General features: G+C 36.4%; 1 protein-coding gene across 2 annotated transcripts; it reads left to right on the forward strand.

The window, feature by feature from the left end:
• zgc:174888 (uncharacterized protein LOC558116 homolog) lies at positions 1-15,529 on the forward strand. 2 transcript variants are annotated; one of them, XM_046847187.1, is made up of 5 exons: positions 1-466; positions 619-725; positions 880-948; positions 4,528-4,659; positions 15,337-15,529. In XM_046847187.1, the coding sequence occupies exons 1-5, from the start codon at positions 454-456 to the stop codon at positions 15,340-15,342; spliced, it is 327 nt and encodes a 108-aa protein (XP_046703143.1). In that variant the 5' UTR covers positions 1-453; the 3' UTR covers positions 15,343-15,529. The 2 variants fall into 2 exon arrangements, with proteins under 2 accessions (XP_046703143.1, XP_046703142.1); XM_046847186.1 differs by lacking the exon at positions 15,337-15,529 and adding an exon at positions 5,400-6,351 and having other exon boundaries at positions 12-466.
• The last annotated feature ends 1,082 nt before the right edge of the window (positions 15,530-16,611 follow it).

The raw sequence follows: 16,611 nt of genomic DNA on the forward strand, positions 1-16,611 counted from the left end.
CTAATTTTCTCTTTGAAAAAGTGAAAGGGGAGGAAAAAGAAGGAGAAGTGTGCAGGGAGCTGCTGTGATTAGGACAGTGCTGGATGAAGGAGAAGTAAAGGAAAGAGAGACGGAGAAAGGGGTATAGAGAGAGAGAGAGAGAGAGAGAGAGAGAGAGGTGAAGAGTGAAAGTAAAAACGAAAAGAGTGTGGAAAGTACCAGAAAGGCAGGACACAAGCACGACTCTGGAGAAGAGAGGAAGAGAGAGGGGGAAAGAGGGAGGGAGGGAGGAGAAAAGAGGTGTGCTCGGGAACAGGACATAACTTCGCAGTTGCTCACATGCGAGCGGCTCGGGAATGATCGAGTCATTAAAATTGAGCTCGTCATAAAACTAGACGTCATAAAAAAAAAAAAAAAACACCTCCGAAAGCATGATGGGTAAAAGCGCAGAGCGGATGGGCCGCCGGTAGAAGCATGTTACCAACAGGTAAGCTTTATCAACATGTCGCGTTTTTACATGTAACCCTATTCCCAGAGCTGAGGAGCGGAAAAGCGTGTGCCTGGATGAAAAACGGACCTGTGTGAAGACACGTGTTAGAGAAGACGTGTGCGCTGAAAGCCTCTGTGTTTATCCTGCAGTTTTATTGCTTCTATCGGTGTTCACGGTTCGAGGAAGCGCGTGCGATGAATTGCACGCTGTCAGCAATCTGCAGGAGTCCATCAGACATGAAGAACAGAGCGGATTTGTGAGTCTTTTCTTTCTTGCCTGCGTTAAAAGCCCCAGCTTGTAGGCTGTGTGTGTGTGGTGTTTTTTTGGGGGGGGGGGGCATTCAGATGATTGAGTGAATGTGTGTGAGGTCAGACACTGGACTTAACGATGCTCATTTCGTATCATTGCAGCTGCAAGTGTTTCCCAGAAACTACTACGTGCAGCACCGTTTTAATGACAGCACACAGTGTGAAGACTCGGTAAGGAAGTTTGTGTTTGTGTGTCCTGTTTGTGAGGTTTCAATCACAGCACGTGTGTACTAAACAGGACCTCGCCTTGTCACCTTGAAGAATACGATGGTTTTGTTCCTTTGGTGTCTTTCTTGTACCTGTCAAAGTGCATGAAGTGAACATTGGAATACAATAATGGATATTGAGCCCGTCTTAAGAACACCTGGCAGGGGGATACACTTTGGATGAGATTCGATGTAGCGCAACACACACATTCACACACAAGAACAGTTTTATCCATGCAACCATGGAGAAAACATGCACAAACCCATGCGTCAAATGCAAAGCTGATTACGTTTTTTTTCTCAGTTGCATTTGCAGCGTTTTTCTCAGATCAGAAATGAAATTCGACGACTTGTTCGACCTCCACATCATTTAGTCACTTGCGCACATCACACGAACATTTCTCGTTGCTTTGATCAAATTGCGAATGCTTTGGTGCGTTCATTTAATCGATTGTGTACAAGTGTCTGCTGTTTCCTACATTATTAGATGTTTATGTCATGTTGATCGAAATATATTATATCGGTTTCACCTGAATAGTTTTAACCCCCAAAACATCTCAGCATCAATTCATTGCATAAGTCATTGAATGCAAAATGGTTAAAGCAGTTGTTGTACTGTAAATGTGTTGAAGTGATAAATTGTGTGGATGAATCTTGAATTTCAAGAATGAAGAACCTTTAATTAGCGACAGAGCAAAACCTTGAATGACAATTTCTAAAAAATTGATGAACAACCAGGAAACGAAAATACACTATTATAGTACAGTAAAGTGTGAATCCTATCTGGTCTCTTGCTATCAATATAAATCAAATATGCACTCAAATAAATACATTTGTGCTGCTGAAACTCATAGATACCATACAGAGGAAATGCAACTTTGTGCATTTTCAATCATTGTAATCGAAAACAAAGTTTATTTCTAAAAATACTGAAACTGCACCATCATACTGACTTTTGATGATCTTCTTTGTGAACAATGACAAAAGGACTCATCGTTCTGATGGCAATGACACGTTCGTTGACACAAATACTTATTTTTGAGAGATGAACTAAGGATTTTGGGAAAAGTACAGGCTTTTGAAAGAAATCCAATGTGTTGTGCTGTTTGTACACATTGTTTTGAGAATGCACTCACTTTTTTTTGCAAATATTAATGATGTAAAAGCTACAACCTACAGTGCGAACACCTAAGTGAGGATCCGATTATTGCACGTCAGCACCTTATATTGCATCTCAGCTATCTGTTATCATTTATTAAGCAAACATAAAACATACATAAACATTTTTGTATGCCAGTAAAAAAAAAGCAAGATTTTACATTACATTTACATTACATTTTTGAATCATCCTCAATATTTGCAAACCAGTAAATGCATTCTCAAAACAATTTGTACAAACAGCACAACACATTGGATTTCTTGCAAAATCTCAAAATCCTTAGGTCATCTTTTAAAAGTAAGTATTTGTGTCAATGAACATGTCATACCCATCAGAATGATAAATCCCTTTGTCATTGTTCACAAACAAGATCATCAAAATGTTTAGTCATGTTGTCAGTATGATGGCACACAGTTTCAGGATTTCTTGATATAAACTATGGTTTGGATCACAGTGACTGAAAATGCACAAAATTTGACTTCCTTCTGTTTGGAATTTCAGCAGCACAAATTAATTTATTTGTTGCATATTTGATTTATATTGATTGCAAGAGACCAGACAGGATTCACACTTTTACTGTACTGTACACTTGTTCGTGTGTTTCTTAGTTGTTCATCCATTTTCAGAATGTATAATTCTTTGTTTTGCTCTGTTTGTATTCACTCTCCAATTGAAGGTTCACAAGATTCACCTTTGACCCGTTTTAGTGAACCGATTGATTATTGGATGATCTGATGCCATTCATTCTCCTTCATTACTGACAATCAAGATTCATCTACACAATTCATCAATTCAAGTCACATTTACAAAAAAAAAGTGAAATAAAAATGTTAAATGACAGATTCTGATCACTGGTTTAACCATTTTGCATTCAATGACTTATGCAATGAATTGATGCTGAGATGTTTTGGGGGTTGGGACTATTCAGGTGAAACTAGTATAATATATTTTGATCGACATGACATAATCAAGAAATAACGTAGGAAACAGTAGACACTTGTACACAATCGATTAAATGAGTATACAAAAGCATTCACAGTTTGATCCAAGCAACAAAAAATGTTCTTATGATGATCACAAGTGAGTAAATGATATGGAGATTGAACAAGTAGTTTTGAGAATTTCATTTAGGTTCTGACATAAGCTCCAAAGCAACTGAGAAAAACTGTAAAAAACAAACAAACCCCCCCCAAAACAAATAGAAGCGTGCTGTGTTGTGCAAAAAGGCAAAGTTTCAAGTTCAAAGTTTCACAGTCAGAATAGTGAAGAACTGTGGCAGAATTTTCACACTGCTCAGTAAAACCTACCAACCAGTTTCCTTTTAGAACTGCCCAAGCTGTACTTGGGACTTTTTAAAAGCAAAGGCTTGTCACACCAAATATTGACTTGGTCAGATTTATTACTGTTCACTGCTCTTTGTATTTTAGTATTTAATATATATTTATTTTTACCTGTGTATTTTGCACAGTGTCAAAACTCACACTACTGTCTTTAAGAAATTTGTATTTTTGTCCATTTAGTGGTCAATTGACACTTTTCACTATGATAAGAGTTTTGTGGGAGTAGTTTAATGCAAATTGCTTGTCAGTGATTGCCATTTATCACATATACAAGTAGAGGAAACCAGCATTTACAAAATATAGCTGGCATTTGTATTTATTATTTTCATATAGAACTTTATATATTGATAAATGAGGCCCAAAATGAATCACAAATAAACTGTTCGATGGAAAGGTCAGGACGTTGCTCAGTTATTTGCCAAATACTTAATAGAATGTCTGTATAATTGGATAATGTTCACAAAATTAAGGGGAACATGTAATTTATTTAACAATTTAAGGGTCTTTGACTTCAAAATCTGAAAACCCCATGGTCTAGAAAGTACCACTCAAGTGACAAGAAAAGGTAAAGTTTAGTACTTATACTGGTATGCTGTTATTACTGCGTAGTACATTGGTATATACTGTATATTACTACATGCAGTAAATCAGCCAGGTTACAAGGTGTGTCAGAGTCACATGACCACCAGTTGTTTACCTTTGCTTTTTTGTACGCAGCTCCAATGATTTAAATTGCGTTAAATTTTGGTGGTTAAAACAAACAAAAACATGCAAGCCATAAAGCAGCAAAAGACAAACCTCCAAGAACTTGCTTAATGTATAATATTGGAACGGGAGTGCAATGTGAATACAGTAGTAATGGCAAACTCGCTACCTAGCAAACAATTTACTAATCTATATCAAATATACTAAGCCATCACTGCTAGTTCTGAAATATGGGCCTGTTCATTGTAGATAACATTCTGCATTTCGTCTGCGGTATAGTTTTGACCGTTTCAAACTATTCTAAATGTGTGTTTGTTTCTGTGTGTGTGTGTGTGTCTAGTGTTGTGTGTTTAGTGCAGCCTTCCTCCTGTCAGACTCCTGGAAGCAGCTCCTGAAGCATATTGAGCGGATTCACTTGAAACATGACATAATCAGTGAATTGATCTATACACTCGATACCATTTGGAAAGGGGTATGAATGACATCTTGTGGAATTCATTATTTTTCTAGTCTGTCGTCAATGTCGTGAAAGACAAAGGCTTCCCCGACTTATTTAAGCCAAGCCCCTTTGAAATGTAAAAAAAAAATGTCCCATTCCCTGCCAGTTATGATTTGATCGATCAATATTTAATCAATGATCAATATTTTAATACAATTTCAATAATTGGTTCAAAAAGCCCAGCACTTTTTATTCCTGTTTCCATTAACAATGTACATTAATTAGTTCATTATTTATAAGCCTGCTGTTCTCATTATCGAGATTTAAAATAATTATATTTAACTTTATTTTATCAAAACTTGAATAATGGAGGGTTATTATTGCCACTGCTCTAATTAAATGGAATAGAAATAAAAAATAAATTAGCTATACTTCTGGAACTACACCTGGAACTTATTTTAAGATTAAAGTTTATCAACTATTATAGTTTATTTATTATTAAGTTACTCTTGAGCAATAAAATCTGATCTACTGCAGAATTACGTTTGCGATGCATCGTGTCTGTAAAGAAGCAAAGCTTTCGAATGTGTATAAATGCCAGTGGTTGCGATTTTGCCGCAATACTTTGTAGAAAATGTAAATTAGTTTATTTTCACTGCTTGGCTGTTTGTGGATTCTTGACTCGTTTGCCAGCTGTATCTTAGCAGCAATTAAATGACTTGGCCTTATGTAGCTGTTCTTATAATGAATCTTCATTATCTTTGTGTAAACAGAGATTCCAGGAAACCCCAAATCCCTTGCCCTTCCCATCTATTCACTCCTCACCCAGAGCTCTGCTCACCTTCACGTCGGACGTCCTTTCTAAATGGCTGGCCATGGAATGCCCTGGTGAGACGCTCAGCTGCGTATTTCCCTCTCCAGCTTCCTATGGAAAAGAAGGAGAACGAGAAAAAAGATGGCTTACTATCATCCCAAAGAACGGGGACACGGGGTTGTCCGCTTCTCCAACCCTCTTATTTTGTATTCTTTGTTGTCTGAGGATGCTGAAAGAGCTCGGATGACGAAGGAGCTTCATCCTGAATGTAACACTGAGAGATCTTGGCTGAGAAGCCATGACACTTAGCTACTGCAGTAAGCTTGGTAGACCTTATTAAATCAGGTCGACATTTGTTTGTAATGAAGATGATGTATTTGCTGCTGGTTTGGTGCTGATGCTGAAATAATGGTCAGTCAATAGCCGTTGCATCCCTCCTTGTGCTTGTTCTATATAAACCTTGAAGCCAGTGGATCACATGAGAGAAAGTGATGTTTCAGCTTGTAGAATGTTGACTGCTAGAGAAGAGGTGCTTTCAGTCATAGTCTCCAGTAGCCACACTGTCCTGGTCAGGGTCCCTTGAACAGGTGAGCAGAGGGAGCAAGGTTGGAGGACACCTACTGGATGAGATGCCAGTTAATTTCAGAGCAAAGAGGTATTAACGTAACAAACGGAATACAAATACGGTCCAAAAGCCAATAGATTTCATTTAACTTTGAGCACTTTACTAATCTTTTTTTTTTATCAATTTTATAATAAAACATGCAGCTTTGTAGAAGAATTGTCAAAAGGTTTAAGGCTGCTTCAGATCCACCTGACCTTTTAATACACTCCTAGTGGATTTGTCTCTAATAGGAATTAGTTAGAATTTGTGAATGTCTGTTAAAAATAAAAAAAGAAATTGCACTCAGTATATGTTCTCAACCTTTATTCAGTACAACCTCACTCATATTTACAGTGACTTTTACGATCTTATTTGATTTCACAAGAAGCTATAGCTAAATCCTAACGTCTATCGCCTCTTACCTTGACTGTTCATAGCCTTTTTATTGGAAAAGGTCATGCATTTACCAGAACAAATGCCAATATGGTGACGTCATGTTTTGTATGGTTTTCTTGCTGGTCAGAGTCACATTGTGTAAATATAGCGTGTGCTCTCATTCTGAGCATTTTTTTTTTTTTTAAGAAAAGGAAACCATAGTTTCTCTTACTCCAGTAAGCAGGCATGAGTCTTTTCTGGTATTTAAAATGAAGTTCTTTTTGTACATGGCTTATTATTTTGGAGATTCTCTACACTTCATACTATGGAAAAACTGCACAGATTTTGCCTTTACCAGTCCTCTGCCCTTTTTGCTGAGTAAATGAAAGGAAAGCTTTGAGAGTTCAGTGAACAACAGCTTGTCATCTAATGGATTTTATGAGAAAAAAAAAAAAATCTGTCCAGTATTATGCTTTTAATATGCATTACTGTTATACACACAGTCTTCTGCACTTTCACTGCACTAATACTTAATATCCCTGTTGCTTGTGTTCCCCCCTGACGGACATTCCTTTCGTGTTATGCAGGATGTGAGCTTCTTTTTGACTGACTTTAGGACTCAATTTTCCATCATTGCGCAATCCAGATCTCAGTCAGTATGAAAATAGGAATACTCAGTATTAACAGTTTCACAGACATTTGAATTCATGCCATTGGAAACTAACCCAGTTGCAATAAGCTTGCTAGCCTCGCACGGCTAGTGCTCTAAATATTATCAACAGTATTTCTGGAACAGTTGCGCATTGTTATAATGTTTACATGATTTAAGCTAATGGCTTTGATGCTACAGAAAAAAAATGCTTATACTGTATTTCACGATATCACTATATATCATGCAAATGATTTACATGTGTGGTTTGAAGGTGTTTCAACAAAACAATGAACATGTAATATACAGATCCTGTGTGTATATCTAATATACAAATGCTTGGGAAAAGGTTTTAGTAAGCATTACATCTGTTAATAAAATACTCAAAAGATTATTTTTTCCCATCTGAATGAATATTTCATGTGTACACATTTCAAGTATGTATAAAAATCGACATTTTTTATTGCTATTATAGCACTTTTACAAAAGTTAGTACACCCCTCACATTTTAGCAACTATTTTAGTATTTCTTATTAAGGGACAATACTTGGATATATTTTAGAGTAGTCAATGAGAATAATATATACACAAATAACTCAACATACAGACATTATTCTAGTCTAAATTGCTGGCAACAAAAGTGAGTACACCCTAAGTGACGTGTCAAAATTGTGTCAATATTTTGTGTGAGCACCACTGTTATCCAGCACTGCCTTAATCCTCCTTGACAAGGAATTCACCAGAGCTGCATAGGTTGTTGCTGGGATCCTCTTCCACTATTCCGTAATTACATTACAGAGCTGCTGGATGTTATACACGTGGTGCTTCTGCACCTTTTGCTTGAGGATGCCCCACAGGTGCTCAATAGGATTCAGATCTGGAAACATACCTGGCCACTTTAACACCATCACCTTCAGCTTCCTTAGCAAAGAATTTGTCCGTTGTGTTTAGGGTTGTTATCTTGTTGGAAAACCGCCATTCGGCGTGGATTCTGAAGGGAGGACGTCATGTTCTGCTTCAGAGTGCCACAGCACATGTTGAAATCCCTCAATGAATCGCAGCTCCCCAGTACCAGCAGCACACTTGCAGCTCCAGACCATGATGCTACCACCACCATGCTCACCAGGGCATTACCACACAAGCTGGACACCATCTGATCCAAACAAGTTTATCTTAGTCTCATTAAACCACAGGAGATGGTTCCAGTAATTCATGCTCTTGGACAGGACGTCTTCAGCACACTGTTTGCAGGTTTTCTTGTGAGCCAGCTGCAGAAAAAGCTTCCTTCTGGGACGACGTCTATGCAAACAGACTTGTTGCAGTGTGCGGCATATGGTTTCAGCATTGAACACTGACCTTCTGCTTCTGCAACCTGTAAAGCAATGCTGCAGCACTCACACGTCTGTTTTTTTAAGCAGCTTCTACACCTGACACACAGCACGAGGACTCAACTTCTTTGATGGACCCATGCGAGGTCTGTTCCGAGTGAAACCCATCTTGGAAAACCTCTGTATGATCCTGGCCACTGTACTGTAACTCCGTTTCAGGGTTTTACAGATCTTCTTATAGCCTCTGCCACCTTTGTGGAGAGAGTTCTTTGCCATGAGGTGCCATGTGCCATCCAGTGGTCAGTATGAGAGAATTGTACTCAAAGCACTACATTTTAACTGCTCTAATACAAGACTTAGCTTCTTTCAGGTGCTCCGGTCTCTTCCCAACAATGTAATGAATGAATAAATTGTTACTGTCTACAGAAACTGAGCTGATTGCAGCTAAAATTATATTAGTAATGTTTTACTTTAAGAAAAATTCCAACTTGTTAGTAACATAAACAGAAATATGTTCATTATCAATATGCACACTCCGTTTTGGCCGAGCCCAAAATGTCACTTTTATTGGTCTGAATAACTAATTATTGGCCAGATAATTTGCCAACCCACTCCTGAGACCGAGGGAATGGGAGGCAAAGAAATTCCCAAAAAGTTAACATCATAATAATAATTATCATGTTTGATTTCAAATTCAACATCTGGGTATACATACCTTATTTGAGATGTTTATTTTCTTAGCTTCAGAGATTAGTCATTATATGGGTTAGTGCCACACCTGAGTCAGCTAATCAAGGACCTGATAACAAACTCATAAATGCAACCAGGAATGATAAAGAATCCTCATAATTGCGCAGAATTGTATTACATTGTAGTTATTACAGTTATTCAAAGTTCTATTGTTGGACATGTGCAGTTTGCTGAGTATTGCTGTTGTGTAATTATGAAGCAGGGACCTGGGGAGTGGTTAGAAAAATCTGAGGAATTTGTATATGAAAATCCCAACGAAGTGAGCAGGTCTTTACTAATCAGCAATAAAAAGAAAATTAATATTATGTTAGCACAAAGTCCCCTATGTCACTGTTGTATCTGTACTCAACATTCATTGGTCATTGCGTGGAGGATGAGGATGTTTGGATCAGTCTGAATAGGATTACTGTTTTCACTCCAAAATCATACATGGGCTAAACTCAGGTTAAAACTGGTTTTGTGGCTTGAGCATGTTTGGATTTGGGCAGTGACGGTTTACTGGTATTACGGTATTCAATGATCTTAAATAATTATTCTATTTATTAGTAAAACAAAACTGCAGCTATATTTAATAGCTAAATGGTTATAAAGAGCCTCCTATAAGGTTCCTTTTAGATTGGCATTTATTTATAAACACACACACACACACACACACACACATTCATGATGAACTCATGTTAAGCATATCGGGTCGCATGCATGTAACTGCATGTCCATCACAACTTTGTGGTCTAGCCATGAGACAGAGTATAATATGATTTTCTCTTTTAAGAGCATTAACAATGTGTACGTCCAGCTGGTTTCTCATTGCTTTGCCCATATAGTGTATCTATGGGGCTTCTAATGTGTTTTGCTGATTCTAAATGTCAAAAGAACATAACTTTGACAGTTTGGACAATATTTCACCTTTAAATATAAAAACTGATTTTATAAGTACTGCAAGATGTGAGGTGGAGCCTCCATTGATTGGCCTTGTTCCTGCAGCATGTCACTCGTTCTGGGAAATCTGGAAGCTGAATCAAAACCTTGAACTCTTCCTCAAACCACTCCTAAGTAAAGTGCAATGTGGCTCTTGTCAAAGTCATTCCTTTTTGTGTATCATTTTTTGCGGTTTCCAAAACATAATCCCAAACCTTGACAGGTGCCATTGTAACAAGATTATCAATGTTTTATATACTGTATGTATATAAAACATTGATAATCTTGTCACATATCATATATAAATAATCCTTTAAATAATCAACCATTCAAATAATCATTTAGGTTTTATATATATATATATATAAAACCTAAATGATTATTTGGGAGAAAAAACACCAAGCATAAACCATTAATGCTTATATGTTAACAGTATATTGGTATTTGTAAGAAGATAATTGGTGTTTTTATACATAGAGAATGAGATAGAGAGACAGAGAGAGACAGAGACTGGTCAGCTGGCAGACAATGGCACAAACAACAACAGCTGAACAAAATGCTATTGTTGTATTTTCATAGAAACAGCAGGAATGAAGAGTAAACATGCTCTGTCACACACACAAACACACACACACACACACACACACACACACACTAAACCTACAAAAGTACTAAAATAGACATTTGCACATATTTTTTTAAATGATTTTTGGATTGCAACATATGACGACAAATTATATGCAGTGAAGATCTGCAGAAAACAACGTTGGACCCTGGCCTCAGTTTAATGTCCGTGTTGGGTTGCACGTTCTCACTCCTTGTCTTTGTATTTTCTCTTTTAGTTCTCGAATTTCCTCCCACCCAAGCAAAACATGCCAGTATGTGCATGGTATCTTGTAATAGGCTGATACTGGGATGGTATCCAAAAGGGTTGTGTAAGTGAAAGTAAAAAAACCCTAACTTTTAAATATTGAAATGTAAACAGTAAATTGAAGTTGAGGAAAGTTAATGTCATGTTCCTCCAGTGAAAAACAAAACTCTACTTTTATGTGATGCTTAAATCATTTTCGTTTTCAAGCTACTTCAAATGCCATTTCACGTTTTTCAATGTCTATAAATTAATTTGTCTCAGTCATACCTAATGCTGTCTATTATATATTGATTCTTTAATTGATTTATATTAAACAATAATCAGTATAGTGTAACTTGCTATGAGCAAAGAAAACAGGCGAGCTTATTTAAATATAGCAAGTCAATCTACTTTAGCGAAAATCGCCACAAAATGCTAAATTAAATTTTTCCCTTCTGTGGATGCGAAGATCAATAATTCGATTTAAAAATGTTTAAAATGAAATAAAAAAAAAAGAAGGCTCTAATTTGTCCAATTTCCAGCAACCTCAGTGTTGCCCCTAATGAACTTACACATACACAGTGTAAAAAACTAGCATTTTAGCATCTCAAACTAGCATCTCAGACAAATTCACTTGATCTGTGTTTCATAATTGTGCCTTGTTTCATGTTTAAACTGAAGGAATTCTGAACAGAGGGTCATGAGTCTAAATTCCAGCACTGCTAAGATGCCCCTGCTGGGTCAGTTGCTGGGCATTTATACAACTGTTCAGTTGTATAAATGCCATAAATGTTTCTGGTTGGTCTTTTTGGCTATTCGTTCAGCTGCCTACACACACAACCTAGAACATAGCGGCCTGATTTATTTTTTTTTTTTACATTTCCCTTGATTGCCAGTGTAATTCCACTGCCATGTTCCTGCCACTAGATCCCTGTAGCTGCAAAGCTAAACAAAGCCTCCTCTACTCAGTGTAATAGTCAAATGGCAAATCATATCCTAAACCATCCTAATTATTTTTAATTAAATAAAATAAAAGGCCTTATACTTGCCTTTCATTTAGAAAAAAAATTCTTGCCTCAGATGTATTTAATGTAAGTGTAAATGCAAAATATGTAGTATGAGGAGCTTGAAGCACACTTCTTTAAGCAATAAGGAAGACAGCTCTTCATGCTCTTTTTTTTTACTTTATATCTGGTTTGGAATGTCCTCGCCCTGTTAAGGATCTGCTTGATCTTCATATCTAGCTCGCAATTATTTTCATGATCACTGGAGCATCACAGGCATTTTGACCAAATCCCTTGAGTGGTCCATACAACAGTTTCATAATTCAACGCCATGCATCTCCATATGGACTATAGGTCATTTAAATCAACTTCTTCATACAACAAGACAATGACCTGAAGTATAAATCTTAGTTGGTGAGCATTCAGCTGGAGTGTTATCTATCATGGAATGGCCTGCCCAGTCTCCACACATAAATCCTACTGAACTGTTGTGGGATGAACTGGATCACAAGGTCAGAAAGAAATATCATCGAGTGAAGTTTTACAAGAGGCATGAAAAAAAATGTTTTGGAGAAATTAACTGTCTGGATGCCAAAAGTGCATAAAGCTGAGGGGGGCTTTTTCAATTCAATTGAATTTGATTCCTTTAGCGCTTTTAACAGTGGACATGGTCTCAAAGTAGCTTTACAGAATGTAAGACTTATAGAGCAAAGTTCACTTATATTTAAATTAACATGTATTTATCCTGGATGAGCAGCCTGAGGCAACAGTGGCAAGGAAAAACTCTCTTAGATGGTATGAGGAAGGGAACCCCTCTTCATTTGGGTGACAAGTGTTTGATTATAAATCATTAAAACATTATAAAAACCAGAGTAAGAAATATCATGAGCACTGGAGTGTGTGATTGTGTAAAATTTTTCAACAAAATTATACAGTCTTGCTTTTTAAAGGAAATTAATGTTTAACTAATTATTATGTTCTTGTACCAACATCTGATATTAGTTTCAGCAAAGTAAAAGTAAAATGTACATTCAGATACACACACAGATTGTGTCTGGTTGCTTTTCCTTTTAAAAATGTTCAAATTTTGCCTTTTCTCTTCATTTCTATAATGACAAAATCCTAATGACTGATGATTATCTGCCTGCTTTGGATTAGAAGTATTTATGGTGTATCTGATGAATGCAGGGTAAAGAAGAACCTTGTAAATCTTTGACCTCCTCCATGTATATCCAGAGCTTTCTTTCACTATACAAGCTTTTTTCCTTTGTCATAACCAACATATTTTATGAAGGAGGAAGAGCACCACAGACACATTATTTGCTTTGAGAATGTTGATGGAGAAGTATAGAGAAGGTCAGAAGGAGTTGCATTGTGTGTTTGTGGATTTAGAGAAAGCATACGACAGGGTGCAGAGAGAGGAGTTATGGTATTGTATAAGGAAGTCAGGTGCGGCAGAGAAGTATGTGAGGGTGGTGCAGGAGTGGTTCAAGGTGAAGGTTGGACTGCATCAAGGATCGTCTCTAAGCCCTTTCCTGTTTGCAGTGGTGATGGACAGGTTTACAGACGAGGTTAGACAGGAGTCTCCATTTACATTTACATTTACATTTGTGGCATTTAGCAGACGCCCTTATCCAGAGCGACGTACAAAAGTGCTTTGAGTCTCTAGTAATGACTAAATCTACACTGGTACACAAGACACAAACTTGGAAAGTGCTAATTTAGGTATTTCAGGAAGAGGTAGGTTTTCAGTCGTCGTTTGAAGATAATCAGGGACTCTGCTGTACGGACATCTAGGGGAAGTTCATTCCACCACCTCGGTGCCAGAACAGAGAAGAGCCTTGAAGTGTAGTGTCTCCAGGGACTATGATGTTTGTGGAAGATATTGTGATATGTGGTGAGATTAGAGAGCAAAGAGTGCAGGCAGGGTGGAGTGGGTGGAGAAAAGTAGCAGGAGTGATTTGTGATAGAAGGGTATCTGTGAGAGTAAAAGGGAACGTTTATAGGACTGTGGTGAGACCTGTGATGTATGGTTTAGAGACAGTGGCATTAAGTAAAAGACAGGAGGTGGAGCTGGAGGTAGCAGAGCTGAAGATGTTGAGGTTTTTGTTGGGAGTGATGAGGATGGACAGGATTAGAAATGAGTTTATTATAGGAACAGCCATGTAGGACGTTTTGGAGACAAGGTGAGGGCGGCGAGATTGAGATGGTTTGGACATATGCAGAGGAGGGACATGGGGTATATCGGTAGGAGAATGCTGAGGATGGAGCCACCAGGAAGAAAAAATAGAGGGAGGCCATGGAGGAGGTTTATGGATGTCATTTAAGGAAGACATGCAGGTGATAGGGTTGAAAGAGGCAGATCTAGAGGACAGGGGGGTGTGGAGACGGATGATCCGCTGTGGCGATCCCTAATGGGAGAATCCGAAAGAAGAAGAAGAAGAAGAAGAAGAAGAAGAAGAAGACTATAAATAATAGTACTTCATTTACTAATTTATTTACAAAATGAGATCATAAGGTTATATGCAACCTATAACCTTAATAATAATAAATATTTATTATTTCAGATTATTTATATGACAATGTGAAGTAAATTACCTATGAATCATTTAGTTTAGACTAGAGTCAGGTGAAATAATCAGAAAGCATTGTTTAGCTAGCTGCTACTTTTATTCAGATTGTATAGTAAAAAAAAAAATTGTCTATAAGTTAAAATAACTTTTTTAATGCTTTTTAATATTTATATAATGATATCAAAATAATTGTCAGGTCTAGCAAATTAGGAGCAAAGAACTTTACAAAAAAATATGAAAGCCATTAGAAAATTATTTTTTGCAAAGAGGATGACAGTCAGATCTGTTTATTGTTTAATGATTATTGATTATTGCATAACCTATTAATATGGTCAGTATTGGGATTGCAGATCACATGGGAAAAACCCTGAACATATATCATATAAACCCTGAGAAAAACCCTGAACATATATCTAAAATATAATGTATAATAATGGTAACTAATGCATGGCAAATAAACTGTTATTTTTATATAAGCAACATTTTAAATATAGGCTACAATTTATTGATTTATTTTGTTTTACTTTTAACTCGTTCCTACTGTTGGTTGGGATGCCATTAGGTTGGGAGGTCATTTTAACTTTGTGAGGCATCTTAATATGTGGCAAAATAGCACTGTGTAAAGAAAATCGAATTAATTTGAGCTATAGAGCATTTCATCTTTTTTCTCCTTGATTTAAACCAGTATTCATTTTCAGGTGACTGCTATATATTGTGTTCTTTAATGTTTCTATTGTAAAACATTTGTAATCTATCTATTGAATCTTGTGTGAGTTAATATTCGTAGTTCTTAATGCATTAATGGTTTAATTTTTTTATTAATTTTTTTGTTTGTTTTTTAACAGATGTAACATGAAGAGACTGGGCATGGACCACAACAGAGCTAATTTTCTGTCCTATAAATCAAAAATGTGTTCTTTATGTGTAGTTTAATAAGTGTTAAAAATTGTGTAAACGTGTGATGGTTTTGTTATTTTTATATTGATATTTAAGATATTGAGGTTCCTTTAACATTAAATGCCATCATCTTCATATCAATCTGTCATCGTCTCTATATTTTTGAATATACAGTATATATATATATATATATATATATATATATATATATATATATATATATATATATATATATAGTATTTATACTAAACAAAATTATAACTGAACCCTTTTGTTTTTGCCCCCATTTTTCATGAGCTAAACTTAAATATCTAAGACTTTTTGTTTGTATACAAAAGGCCTATTTCTCTCAAATATTGTTCACAAATCTGTCTAAATTTGGGTGTGCACTTTTCCTTTGGCGAGATAATCCCTCCACCTCACAGGTGTATCAAGATGCTGATTAGACAGCATGATTATTGCACAGTTGTGCCTTAGCCTGGCCACAATAACAGGCCACTCTAAAATGTGCAGTTTTATCGCACAGAACAATGCCAGAGATGTCGCACTGAGGTAGCGTGCAATTGGCATTCTTTAGGTGGAAAGAACGTTGCAGGAATGCAGGAATGCAGGAATCAATCAATCAATCAATCAATCAATCAATCAATCTATCTATCTATCTATCTATCTATCTATCTATCTATCTATCTATCTATCTATCGCCACGGCTTGCACATCAGGTAAATGCACACTATTCACCTTGACTGTTGATTTCTGTAAAGCTGCTTTGAGACAATGTCTGTTGTGAAAAGCGCTATACAAATAAACTTGACTTGACTTGACTTGACTATCTATCTATCTATCTATCTATCTATCTATCTATCTATCTGTCTGTCTGTCTGTCTGTCTGTCTGTCTTTTGTACATTGTACTGTGTAACATATACAGAATGTTGAGGATGAATTTTCATTTCTGTTACTCATATTTATGATGCTAAGATTTATGTGTTTGGTATTTTGTTTAATTAAAGTCAGATTTCATAATGTATAATGTTATTACATTTAATTCGGATTCATTTGTGGGTTCAAATGTACAAATGTGAACGTTAAACGTTTATTTTGATTTCTTTTCATTGCCAGGCTATTATAAATATATACACAGAAAGTAAAAATGCTAAGCTATAAACTTTACATAGTACACATAACCGGGAATGAATATATAAATTAAAATGTGATATGTAAACCC

This window comes from Silurus meridionalis, chromosome 4 (genome assembly GCF_014805685.1).
Source record: "Silurus meridionalis isolate SWU-2019-XX chromosome 4, ASM1480568v1, whole genome shotgun sequence".
NCBI classification, from domain to species: domain Eukaryota; kingdom Metazoa; phylum Chordata; class Actinopteri; order Siluriformes; family Siluridae; genus Silurus; species Silurus meridionalis.